Genomic DNA, 13,836 nt, shown 5'->3' with positions numbered 1-13,836 from the left:
GTACTATGGTGCTATAGTTCCATGAGCAACAGGGCCAGTGGGCAATAGACTGACCTTCCTAAAGCTGTCAAGAGAGTGAACCTCTTCTCAATATAAATTGGACTAACTCAGGTGTTTTGTCACAGTAGTGGAAAGTTGGCTATTACACTCGAGCCAGATTTTTTTTTTTTTAATAATTTCTCTGACAGTGACTCTGGTGTTAGATGTCAAGGCATAATTTAATGAGGATGAGACATCACAGTGAATCTTGGAACAATACAATTGCTTATGACAAGATCTTAATGAATGCCGAAAACTGAAGCAAACAAAGCAAGATTGAAGAAATGACTTCCCCTATCTGTGATGTGCTGTGGTACACGTGTACAAATGCATGTGCGCACACACACACACACACACAGAGAGAGAGAGAGAGAGAGAGAGAGAGAGAGAGAGAGAGAGAGAGAGAGAGAGAGAGAGGGAATGAGAATGAAACAAAGATATTTAAAGCAGAAAAATTAAATCTCATTCTTTTTAGGAGGTATGTTCTCACAACATGGACAGTATGGCCAAGGGTCTTAATCTTGGTGTTTGCACATACCCTAGGTTCCTCTGCAGTGAGTAATTAGCACTACAGTAAATTATACCTTTTCTACAGCAACATAAATGACTGAAACTTCAAACACTGACACGGCTGGTGAATATACCATTGAGTCCTGACAAATGCAAATTTTGGTGAGGTAAGTCCTGCATTTTCATTAATATCAAGGAAACTTAGTAATAAAATATTTGGAATGACAGACATAAGAACATGCAGTGTGAATGTTCTGTCTTTTCTGTCATCTTCGCTGACCTGTTTCCATGGAAACACTACTCAGGTCTGGATGTTATCTTTCTGCTTCATTTGGAGTGTGGTATTCCAGCACATACAGGATGAATGGATTGTCAGGGGTACCCAGACCATATAGGAAACTCCCCAGTGCTGGGAAAAGGGGACAGAGATCCAACAGGCTCTCAAGAATGCTTTTTAACTTACTGCCCACAGATGACTCATCTCTGGTAGTTGGTTATTAAGACCCCCTTTTCCCCAACTCTTGCCAACAGTGAAACGACATCGGCCTGCCAGACAGCTGCATGACTCACATCTACACAAAGTCACTTCAACGAAACCCTGCTTGCTCTGGGTGTGCCATGCCAGCTTGCCACAGGGAACTGAGCCCAGAGAATGGTTGTTTTCTGGTTATTTCACTCTAAAAACAGGATGTCTGAGATGTGTTGTAAGAATCTGAGGGCATGTGTTTTTCATTCCAACTCCCCTTTTGGAAGATTCTTCAAAGCCAGTTGAGTTTCCTGAGGCCTGCATATTGGGTGTCAGACAGCAGAAGACAGCAGATTCCTTAGGGAAACCCTAAGGTACTGTCTGCTTAGACATTCCAGAACAGATAAAAGGGTTGTGCTGTAAAGCTGTGTGTGTGAGCTGAGAGGAACATAGCCAGATAACACACTGCAGCTCAACGGAGTCACTGTCTGACCTAACAGGCCATGTGATATGAATATCTAGTCCAAACACCCCAATATACTACACCATCTATTTCATCTTAATCCATACTAGGTCAAAAAGGAAACACATACACAAAAAGTCTGCTTTAACCTGAAATAATTCTGTTGATATTGGAATTGCTTTCAGTGGGACATTTGCTTTAAACCACAAGATATCTCCATCTCAAGTACAAAAATCCCTTCTCCCCCACCCACCCACCCCAGCCAAACAAACAAGGAAACAAACAAAACCCCAAACCCACAACTCAGTTTCAAATAAGTTTGGAAGAAATGAGACTGTAAATATTTACACAGGGGGCAAGAAGTAAATCACAAAACTATTTACAAAAATACACAAGCTTATATGCATTAACAATTTACACCAGTTCACAAAAATATTAAAACATAAAAAAACACTATATAAATTAAAGAACTCAAAGGTGTGATCTAAGACTTCCTAGGATGCTTCTCTCATGCAGGTCATGGTTGAAAATCAGGTTTTGCTATCTCAGAATCTAAACTGTAAAAGCAATCATTTTTTTAAAAATCTCTGAACATTAACAGTACTAATCAGATAAGGAAAAGACCCTCTGTGCACACCAACATTATCTTGCACACATTAAAATACATCATTCTTAACATTTCCATAATACACAGTACTGACGATCACATGCCTCTAACCATTTGGAAGTAACTTTCTGACATACTTCAGCTTTCTTTATTACTTTCTTGTACTCTCTGCTCAGGTGACACTTTGCCAACATACTGAATGGGTGACCAATAGGGCTGGAACAGAGAAATGGACTTTACGGGATCCTTCTCTTGAATTCACTGCTGCTTCCAAACTGACAACCGGCTCTCCTGTCTCTACTCACCTTCGAGGTCCCTCCTCTGCACAGAATTAGTCTTGGGATTTTTTTTTTTTTCCTAAAACCTGACTCTACATTTTAAAAACTGTTTTACCACTGTAAGAAATGTGCAGGCCCTGCCCTTGGGTTTGTCCCAGGGACTTCTCCAAACAGCATTTAAAATACATGAATGTATGCTTTAAAAGAAACTGAATTTAGTAAGAAATAAGGCTCAGATTAGATTTATTAGTAAGATTGATGCCCCTGGAGCTTTTAGCCGAGCCCCTAGACTGCTATCTAGGAACAGCTACTTCTATCTAACCAAACCATGGAATTTTGCCCAAAAGATAAAATCTGGAGACATGGCTGTGAAATAGCAGTGGATGAGATTATGTTTAATGTGTAAGGCAGTTCCACTTTCGTGACCATTATGCTCCACGCCAACACTTGAAAATAACATTCAGTTCCTGTGTCTGTGAAGTCACACACAAGGCGGACAACACTGAGGTAACCTGGCTCACAGTGATTTGCTATCCAATTTCTGCCCCCACAGTATTAGAGAAACATGTGGGCAAAGCTGTTCAAATAGCTGAATCCAAAGTTAAGGCTGGTGCTACATACAGTAAACAACTTTAGACTTTATCTGAAGTTTGTTTTCATACTTATACCATTAATCTGAATTATGATTCTATCTTTAAAATATTTTTCTGATATTTCTAAACCCAAAGGATGTTATTAATAAAGAAGTTATTCTAAGGAATCAACCTTAGTATTTATAAAAGAGACTTTAGCTTCAGGAGCAAACAGTTATGTGTGACAAAGTAATCCACAAATATCACAATTGGCCTGGACCTTGTAGCACTTCTCTTCAGGAGAGGCCTGAAGTTACAGAAACGACTTGTCCCCCTGTCTGAGGCTCTGGCCTCTGTCCTTCCATCTGTGCTGCTAAGGATAGCGTTCAGGGCTGGTGTGGTCTTCAAGAGGCAATGACTTGCCTTCTTGACAAAAAAAAAAGATGACTAGGGCTTAAAAAAAAAAGATAGTGTCTGCCAACACATCTACACATCTGTATGCCACCAGATAGAGGCACCCATCAGGTTTCTGGACATTCTGACAGTCAGGTCTGCACTTCTAATGCAGACGCCTAAGTTCCCACAGACCTTTCCATGTATTGGTGTTTCCAGATATCTGCTTTGGACTTCATTGTAACCCTCTGGTCAATCTGGGAAATAAAGAAAACCTTGTAGACTGTCTTCAAATATGAATGTGTTCTTAAAACTTTACTTCTAAATATATAGCCTTAAAATGCAACTATATGATTTAATTACAAAGACTGCCATAACTCTAATCTTTCACAATTTACAGCAGTAACAGCAGCAGGATTTTAGCCTCTTAAAAGATTTCTTCCTTTGCTCTAAATAAAAGATAATCCCATCCTAAAAAGCCAGAGCAGCAACCATCCAGGAAATTGAATGGAATCTCCTGTGTCTCCTACAGAGTATTTAAAAGATACAAATGTACAAAACTCAAGTATCATCATGATTTATGGAATGAAATGCCAATCTAACTCATTCTAAACACAGGACTGCCTTACCAGTCTCCGCTATCTAGGGTAGGATGGGCCAAGAAAACCAGAGGGAAGCTGGGCCAGAGAGGTGCCCTGTCCCAAGCCCAGTAAGGAATGCAACTTTCAAAAGAAAGTCCTGGGTATTCACATGTTTAACATGTCTAGAGAGTTAGAAAGAACTATTCTGAAATGCTGGTGTCAATGACAAATGCAACAAGCCTTGTGACCACACAATGAAGGGAGCCAAGCCACGTGACTCCCAGAATGCCAGTGGATTAGATGGGACTGTGTACTCAGGGACAATGAGCAATGTACAGTTTCCTAACAGACAATTCGCAGGAATTTTACAAATTCCCAGGGAATCTGTATTCTAGGTTAGAAACATAATAGCATGTACATTTATATCCCTAAGAAAATTTATTTATCCAGTTAGACCATGCTGGTCCTTTCTTAATGAGAATATTTTGGATGACTATTTTACTGGCACTAAAGCGTGCTGACCTTGTGGGCCGTGCAGGCAGGTCGCACACTGGAAGCACTAGAGATGCTCTGTCATTAGCAGAGTTCACTGATGACAAAAACTTCATCTTCTTCCAAAGAAAGCTCCTTAAGCTTTAACTTAGGAGCTCTCATCCTGTCAAGTGAAGAATTATCGACAGTGGACAATACGGCTCACGCTGGACTTGCTACTTACAGTGATGTGGCACTGAATGTTGAAAATCCTAATTCCTTTACCTTTTAATCCACTAAGCAGTCTAAGTGGTGTAGCTCAAGGAGCTTTTCTCCTCTCTAATTTAGAATACTAGACTCCTTTGTGGACAGGGATAATGAGAGCAGAGTGGAGAGTCCACCTGGGCAGGCTACATGGCCCTGGATAGGGGAGTGGGAACACAACAGAAAATGCAGAAGCCCACTGGGAAATAGAGGCAAACTGCCCTGAGCTAGGTTGCAAGTACTAAGAAGGGAAGTCAAAGTTAAATCCAGTGGGTTAAAGGCAGTCCTCAGGGACCTACAGAGCAGCCCTGTAGAGTAAGTCGGGTCTGCAGCCGGCGAGAATTTCCTTACTAGACTTTCAGCACAGCGCTTTACAATCATCCAGATCTCTTTAAGGACAAACAACACAGCCTATAGATGGATGAGGCGGTAATGAGTGGGAGGGGGAAGGTGGTGATTTACTTTTATTATGATTCTTTCATGTGGCCAGGGGATTGTAGCTTTTTTTTTTCTTAAATCTTTTTGGTTATTGAAAAAAAAAAATAGAACAGTCCACTGTCCAGCAGAGGCTGCTTCAACTCTACTGCTCCCGGGGCTCATTCTGCATGAATCTGTGTGTCAGGATGTGGCAAGGACAACTCTGTGGGCAGGAAGGCCCCCTGACCCAGTGCTGTGGCGTATGTCCTGCTCTGTGGATGGACAAAGCCAGAGGGCACGTAGGGCCCCATGCCTGCCCCTCCAAAGCCTCCTCGCTGGTGCTGGGGCAGGGAGTGGTAATCCTCCAGGTTGTCATACTGGGACACAACAGTCACACTGCTCTGACGCTTGCTGTGCGTCGGATACTGGTATAGCACGCTGGGGTCCCTCTCCAGGTTCTGGGTATGGTGGAGTTTTAGGCTGTGACTCCTCTCTGGTTTGGGAGGTGGGACCATAGACTGAGAGAAGTGTTCCTCCTCCTTGTAGCAGTCTCTGGAGTGTTTCTCAGGGGCAGGTGGCTGTCTGGCTCGAGGCCTGTCCAGATCTTTGGAAAGCCTCACCTCCTTGTGGTTCAGTCTTAGAGACTCCTGCCCTGATGTGACATATTTCCCAGAGTTATGGTAGTTGCTTGGCTCAGAAGTGTCTGGCATCCCTTTGGACCCATAATCTAACTGGCCAGCTCCTTGGGGATAAGGTGGTCCATTTTTTGATTCACATAATTGCCTATGGCTTGCTTCCTGATGCACCCTGTGCTCTGGGAGGCTACAACCCATATCGTGAAGCTTTCTGTTCCTAAGGCTGCTTTGCTTCTGTGGGAGGGATGGCTTTTCTACCTGGGTGCTGCCATACCCTCCATGATGGTGGGCTCTGTCAAATTCGGACTCTGGGTGCTTCCTGTAGAAACGGTCATCCCCCTCAGGACTGACAGCCTTGGCTGGGTGCCGCCCCTCTTTCCCCTCTGCCACAGAGAGAAGTCCAGTTTTCCCAGGATCTGATTTGCTGCGCAGATGGATGACATAGATCCCTCCCAAGTCGTCTTGCACAGCTGGTGTCATGTTGTCATACTGTGACATGATAGGCCCTTTCACCTTCTGCCGTGCTCGACTCTCTCGTCGGATGGACTGCATGCGGTATTTTTCCATGTCCTCAAGGTCCCATGAGGTGTAGGTGTGCTTAACATCAGCAGTGGGGGGCATGTTGACTACATTGTGGTCATGACCAGAGAAATAGCCAGTTGCACTGGCCCGTGGGCGTGGAGGCAAACCAGCATAGTTGTACACGTTCTTTCCCTGTAGCCTTGGATTGTAGAAAGCAAAATCCCGATTGGACAGGCGGTGCAGGGGCCTCAGCTGGACTGTGCCATAGGCATCGACATCACACAAGGCCCCCTCAGGACTGTAATAGGAGCTGGAGGAGCTGGAATACGGACTATAACGATAGTGGACCCGTCCATTCTCGAAGTAAGGCTGAAGCTGGGTTACATGATAGTCTGAGCGGGCCTGGGAGGACTGGTATGGCTTATACTGGTAGACTGGTCTTGGGCAGTAGGCTGGCTCATCATCTGGGGGAACTTCTGTCCGTGAAATGGGAACAGAGCGGATCATGGAAGGTGGGGGCGCATGAAGGGACTGTACCCTCCGGATGGTAGGGTAAGGTAGAATGTCTTCAGGGCAACAAGGATTCCTAACCGAGGAGCCCAGAGAAGAGACATACTCAACCCGGCTGCACGGCTTGGAGTGGTGTCCAGACATGTTTCTTCCCGGTGCCACATAGGTGTTGTAACGAGGACCCATGGAGGCTGGTGGCTCTGATCGAGCAGCATATACCTGGTGTGGTTCCAACTTATTGTGGTGTGGAGGAACACTTTGGGGACGAAACTGGCAGTTTGGAGTCATATTGAAATGCAAACAGTTTTCTGGACCAAAGGGCTCTGTGGTGACATCAGGCCTAGCAAAGGAGGAATAGGCTATTTTCTGAGAAGCATGCTTAGGCTGTGAGATGGGGAGTGGCAAGGGCAACACATCATCCACAGAGGCTGACGGAGGGACAAAGGAGTGATAATTTGAATTGCTGTTGGCGTCTGCAGCGTTGGAGTGCATGGCAGCAGCCATCTTGCTTTCCACTGTCCGTGTTGGGGGAACTGGGGCAGCAAAGCCACAGGAATGGCCAGGAAAAGACTCAGCACGCAGATGGAGTGGTGGGGCCCTGCTGCTTTCCCGAACCTTCTCAGGCAGTCCTGGTTGGGGAGCAGAGGCAGCCATGGGACACTGGGCAGCAGCACTGCCATCATTGACAAAGATGGGTGCAGGATCACCCATGGCTCGAGACTCAGGTGGCCTCTCTGGAGCTGGAGCTACTCCCTGGACCTGTGGAAAGACAATGATGTTAAGAGTCTGTTATTTAACACTCACCCCATGGAGCCAAATGCTAATACATTTATAATGGGCAAACCTACGCTATTTGGGTGACAGCCTGAACTTTGCCCGAGCTCTGCAGTTACCGCGAATCTGACTATGGCCTGAAAAAGAGTATCTGTGTGTCTACATGGTACGCTATTGCCTGTGGAGACATGTATAATGTGTGCTAACTCATGCTAGGGTTTAAATGTGAGGAGAGACTGCCTACAATGGTATCTTAATATGCAGAACCAATTACAGGATTAGCCAAAAAACAGTGCTGGGCCTAAAAATAAACATCCTGTCTACTGGTCTCAGCACCAAGAAGATCTATTTAATGAAAGCAGCTGATTTTATCAGTTTTAGAGTGACTCAGCAGTTTTAAACCTCCAAATACAGAGAAGAGTTTCAAAGTGACTACTTACTTGTCCTCGGTGGCAGCAAGTCAGGGCTTACTGCCTCTGCATTCTGTCCATCCTATCTGTGAACCCACAGATTAAATATGCTATCCCTGAGGGGTAAGTACCACAAATACTACCCTCCAGGAAGGACCAGAAATCGAACTCCTTTTGGTTAAGGTTACCAAAAAACCTGTAGTACTTTTATCTTTTTAAAGAAGAAATTAGAAAAACCCTCTGGCATTCTGTATCAAACATTCTCTCCCAAAGCAGGTGTTCCAACTACGAAACACAGCTGCTCACAGCAGGAAAAAAATAACAAAAACTCCAGATATTATCACTTCTTATTCTTCTTAAAGTCCTGGAGTACATGCAATACACAGACATCAAGGATCATCACAGAGCAGTCACATGACTCACCCCTGTCTCATGAATCCGTGAGGGAGCTAGAAAAGACAATAACTATTGCAGCCCTGGGGTCCCTTTGCCTTGTCCTGTCAGGGTCTCCCGGTGAAGGAGCTCAGTATTTCAAGAAGGAGAAGCAGCAAGGATGGTTAAGCTGCAGTCACCAGGGGCTGCCATGTCTTTACCACAAAGCCAATAGCCAGGCAAAGGCAGCCATCTCCAGCTTCAAATGGCAGCCATTTCATGGAAACCTGCCACCTGACTGAAACCTATCTGAAACTAAAATATATCCTACCAAAAAATGACATACCTTTAGAAAAAATATACCACTTCACCGACTTCCTATCTTACCTTGTGGGAATTATTTAATCCTATACTTGGTGCTTCTTGTACCTGCCCCACAACTGGTGGCTGCTCTGCAGGCCTCTGGGAAGGAGGTGGGGGGAGGGGCCGATGAGTTCTGTGCGCACGCTGAAGGGTGGCAGCCACAAAGTCAGCAGCCGTGGGCTGCTGATCATCCGTGACCCTGCCGGCCTCTCTGGTGTTCGTTTCGGCTCTTGCTGGAGTTGTCATCATATAAGCCATGGTGGCTGTACTGGCATTTTCTTCAGGGGACCCAGAAAGAGGGTGGGCTTTGTCCCTAGGCAAAGTAGAAGGCATGGGAGATTTGTCTATAAGTTCTGAGGAATGATGGGGTTTATCCATATTGGTACCAAGATATGAGAGGGGCTGATCTCCACTGGAGAAATGAAGTGGAGACTGGTCCTGCTCCAAAAAGGAGACAGTGGACACGCTGGTCTTCCCAGCGTGGTCTTCAGGAAAACTTCCATGATCATCAGACTTCTCTGAGTCTGTTAAGGGAGCTGAAGTGCTTCTAGCCTTTTCTGGATCCCCAGATACATGGTTTCGATGTAGCGAATTCCCTATTAAGTCTACTTGGTGGAGCTGCTCCCCAGAGTCAGTTGTGTTGGAATGGGTGGGACCTCCCATAGCTGCTGTCTCTGGGAGAGGCTGGTTACAATTTCCAAGTCCATTGATCTGCAGGTGGAACTGCTCTGCTGGTCGGTCCGTTTGGAAATAGGTTTTATCTAGAGTAACACTAGAGTAGGAACTAGGCAGTTTCTCTTCAGATGTAACAACTGCCATGTCTCCATAACTAGTACACCCAGCCTGGGAAGTCCCTGGTCTCTTCAGTGTCTGAGTTGAGGCTTGCTGTGCAGACTCAGCTAACGCTAGTGCCAACATTCGGGCGACATTTTTCGGAGGCGGTGGTGGTGGGATAAGAGAGACTGAACTGACAGGAACGGGATCCTGAGGGGGGTCATGGGTAACTGCTCCTAGTGGGAAATTGGGAAAAAAAATTAGAATGAAAAGGTAGCTTATGTTACCCTACACGGAATGCCAAACACTCCCCATGTGATCACTAAAAACAGGTGCCTTCCATATTTCAAAATGGCAATCCATGATCTTCTATCCCACATGCAAATGCTGCTGAAAACACATCTGGTTCAAAAGGGAAATTAACAGTGTTTAAAGGTTGCAAGTCCTCTTGAACTGCTACAAAGTGTGGAGGGGGAAGCAGGCCTCCACCTGACTTAGAAAAGGCCACTGAGAATAAAAGCTTCCAGTGCTTAGACTGTGATAATACTTTACATTGACAGTGTGGGCTGGCTGGTTAACTTGCAAGGCTAGAATACACTATGCATTAGAAGAGAAAACAGACTCAAGAGCTACATAGTTGTGCAAAAATTATCCATGAATTCTGACTGTTCAGAGTTAAGGGATCCTTTGTGAAGGTTCGAAGCAGGACCATGGGCCTTTTGGGGAGTTCTGTTTGACTGATTTTAGTTTAGGGCTATGAGCCCTCAGCACCATTCAGAAAAGCATTCTTTGATTCTAGCCTAGCTGTGGAGAAGGTTCTCTTAAAAGGCACAGATGGCACACAGGACGGAAGACCCCTTTTAACTTAGAGAAGGAATGGAGGAGAACAAACGGTACCTGTCTGACTCTGTCCAGAAGGCACAGCCTTGCTCTGACTGCTCAAGACAGGCCGCTCCTCTGCCCCTGGCAACTCTACTTCTTCAGCTGGCCCCTGCTCCAGGGGCTGTGCTTCTGGGTCACATCTCTCCTGTGCCTCTCTCTCACCTGTTTTCGTCTTTCCTAGCTGGGTAGGGGATCTATTTATGACATCGCTTTCTTCCACACTTTTGTCCCAAGATGGAGGTGATGCATTCTGAGCTACAGCGTTGGAGACAGTACCGATGACTTCTGATACCCGAGGTGGAAGAGTCACTGAAATAGGCTCAGATATGTTCATGGAAGGAGATTTGCTTAGCTTCCGTCCAATCTTCGGAGAGAAAGCATAAACAACCTTTTCTGTAAATGAAGATGGCTTAGAGGACTTGTCGTCTGTGGGGCTCAAGTCCAAGGTGAAAAACGGACTCAGTTTCTCCTGGACTGGAGACACAGGTTCAGAACTTGCAGTGCTGCCTGGAGTCTGTGACTGGCTACCACCTGCTTCCACATCCTTCTTACTGGTACTCAGTTGATCCCTGGTATACCCTAATGAATCCAGAAAGGAAGCACCACTCTCCAGACACTCTGACTCAGCTTTTGGAGGACTGCATTGAAATGACATGGGATCGAAGTCCAGACTGGCCACTCCAATGTCTGGTGGGCTCAAGTCAACATCCTCAGCTGAATGAGGAGACACAAGAGCTGGAATGTGGAGCAGCCCCACTTCCTCTTCACTCTCGTTGTCATGGGGCAGATTGTCATAGGAATTGCATCGGTTTCCCAGTACCTCTCCATTGAAAGAGGCAGAGAGCGCATCACTGCTGGATCTGGGTCTTCTGGGTCGGAACAACTTGGAATCACCTGGTGAAAACGGACAACAGTGTCAGAGCATGACTGTCACAGGGCACACAGCACCACGATTCGTCACCTGTCTAGCACAGCAGTGATAGTGCACAGGGTAAGACAAATGCAACGTTAACTTTTCTCCCCATGAACTGCCTCTGGCTTTACAAACATCAGTTACACTTGTGGTAAGAGAACTTCTAAACTTCATGAACAAGCACATGCACCGCAGTCGATCCATAGCCTGGGTAAGAAAATGGATGCCAAGAGACTCTTGAACTGTATTACAAATCCAACATTGACACTGGCGTGACTTTGGGCAAGCTCTCCACTCTCTCTGTGTCTTATTTTATCACCGGCCTTGTATATGACTTGCAAGGTAGAAGTCATTGCTTAAAATAGCACTTTGGGTATCAAACAGTAACAAATGTTGATTATTATGGGGAAATATCCTTATGGTACCCCAAACAAGAAGAAACAATATTTTTTCCTAATTAAAAAGTATTTGCACACATTTAATGTAGCACTCCATTTACACACTTAAAATACTTCCACTTTTTTTTTTTTTTAATGAAAACAGGCTTTTCAAACAAATCCAAGCAGCACAGATTAGCACAATACTTGCTTTCATAAAGTTTAGTTCTGAATTTTAACTTATACTGTAGCCACACATCCCTCCAGTATCTGCAGGAGATGTTGGTCCTCTTTGGAAGCAGACTCCCTTTAAGGTGTCAGGTCCAACTCCTAATGACCCTTGGAGACCACTCACTATTAATTAACATATGAGTCTCAAAGCTGCTCTGTTACCAAATCTAAAGGAAATAGTGACATTCACTTTTAAGCACTGACAAATGTAAATGTTTGCTTTCAAACATTTCAGCCATTTTACATAAACAGCATTCATGCCAAAATACCATACCATATTAAAATATCCATGAGTTTTAACTGAACCGTACTTAATGCCAATAGTACTGGGTGTGGCATCTCATAGTCTTCTTGCTAAGTATATATTCATAACATTGCTGTGTCCTTGTGCTTTTATGTAATGCATCCCAGGACATTTTAGTCTTACCATCAACTGCATGGAGAGAAGTAAGGGACTCCTCACTTTTAGCTGAGCGGAGGGTTCCTTCTGCCCTGCCACCTAAATGATAAAAACCAAACAGTGTAAAACCTGTCATTATTAAGGACTATGCAGTTAAAGGGACCGGGGTTTTCCCTAGCAGTGTTTGTATCTCCAAGTGTGATTAGCTGTGCACTTTGCAGTCATATTCAGCTTCCCACCCTAGTATGGAATGTGCTGCATTATTCTGTGCCCAAAGCTACAAACTTGAGCACAAAGGTGAACTAAAAGATTCCTTTCTTGTATGTTTCCTAAAGACCAACCTGGTAACCTTGGGCGATGTCTTTACAAATTTTATTCATGTGTATGTGTTCATGTGAGTGTATTCCATGTGTATTCCAGTGACCTGGGAGGTCAGAGAGGGCAATGGATCCCTTGGAGCTTGAGTTCCAGGTGCTAGGAAGTAAACTCAGTCCTTTAGAAGGGCTTTCAGCCACTGAACCACTCCTCCAACCCCTCTAAAGACATCTTACAGCGGCCCCTAGCCTCAATGATGGTGTCCTTGTGAAAATAAAAGACAAAGAGACACAGAGAAGGCCCCATGAAGATGCAAGGAGAGGCTGGTATGGTGGTACTTAGAGGCAAGAGCTGCTGGGAGCCATAAGCGGATAGATGAGACAGGAGGGTATCTTCCCCAAGATCTTCAAGTGACCACAGGCGAGGTGACATCTGTCAGACTGTTTCTATTACGTTTGTGCTTCTAGTCTCAATTTGTAGTAATTAGTAACAGCAGCCCCAGGAATGTTGGTTACTTTTATTGTATACATTAATCTTACGTGCTAAAGTCCCATGTCTTTCTGAGCTGCTGATAGCAAGCACAACAACTGTAGATACTTTGAGCTCTGTCTCTTATGCTCTCTTCGACCTTCCTAACCATCTCTTCCCTCTCTCTTCTCTTGACAACAAGTTCTCTTACAGTTCTTTAAAAATCTCTTTTCTCCAACCGGCCCCTCTTCCCACCCTCTCATCTCCTGAAAAAGGATTCTTAGTCACCTTAAAGACTGAGTGAACTGTACCTTCTTCAGCTCCCAAGTTGAAAGCTCTCTTTCCTGAGGCTGGGGAGCTTGCTCAGTGGTTAAGAGCACTGATGCTCTTCAGAGGACCTGGGTTTGATTCCCAGCACCCACATGGCAGGCAACTCACAGCCATTATAACTTCAGTTCCAGGAAATCCACGGCTCTCCCCTGGCCTCCATGAGCACCATACACATGGAGTGTACACACACAAATGCAGGCAAGACATCCATACACATACAATATTACTTTTCTAAAATACAGTTAGCATTCCTGGCCATTACCCTACCCCTCTAAGAACTGACAATGCCAGCCAAAGACACTAGACACAAAACTCAACTTGAGCTGTAACTGCATACTGATGGCTCATTCTTCATACAGACACCTCTCTAGTTAGCCTCTGAAGGCAGGGCAGAGCCAACAAATCAAAATATCTGCCATGTGGGCAATACACGACTGCAAATGGACTGATGTAAATGAACTGAGCATAACTTCTAATGGTTCCTATGAGAAAAACGCTA

At 44.9% G+C, this 13,836-nt stretch overlaps 1 protein-coding gene across 3 annotated transcripts in view; it reads right to left on the bottom strand.

The window, feature by feature from the left end:
* Positions 1 to 1,738: 1,738 nt before the first annotated feature.
* Positions 1,739 to 13,836, bottom strand: part of Arhgap32 (Rho GTPase activating protein 32) — a 230,203-nt gene continuing 218,105 nt past the window's right edge. For all 3 annotated transcript variants that reach the window (XM_076924591.1, XM_076924592.1, XM_076924593.1), the window contains 4 exons: positions 12,252 to 12,323; positions 10,319 to 11,197; positions 8,672 to 9,657; positions 1,739 to 7,487 (listed from right to left, as the gene is read on the bottom strand). In XM_076924591.1, the coding sequence (XP_076780706.1) occupies positions 5,241 to 7,487; positions 8,672 to 9,657; positions 10,319 to 11,197; positions 12,252 to 12,323 (4,184 nt within the window). In that variant the 3' untranslated portion in view covers positions 1,739 to 5,240. The remainder of the gene's footprint in view (positions 7,488 to 8,671; positions 9,658 to 10,318; positions 11,198 to 12,251; positions 12,324 to 13,836) is intronic.

This window comes from Arvicanthis niloticus, chromosome 26, assembly GCF_011762505.2.
Source record: "Arvicanthis niloticus isolate mArvNil1 chromosome 26, mArvNil1.pat.X, whole genome shotgun sequence".
NCBI lineage: Eukaryota > Metazoa > Chordata > Mammalia > Rodentia > Muridae > Arvicanthis > Arvicanthis niloticus.
This window is presented reverse-complemented; position numbering and strand designations above follow the sequence as displayed.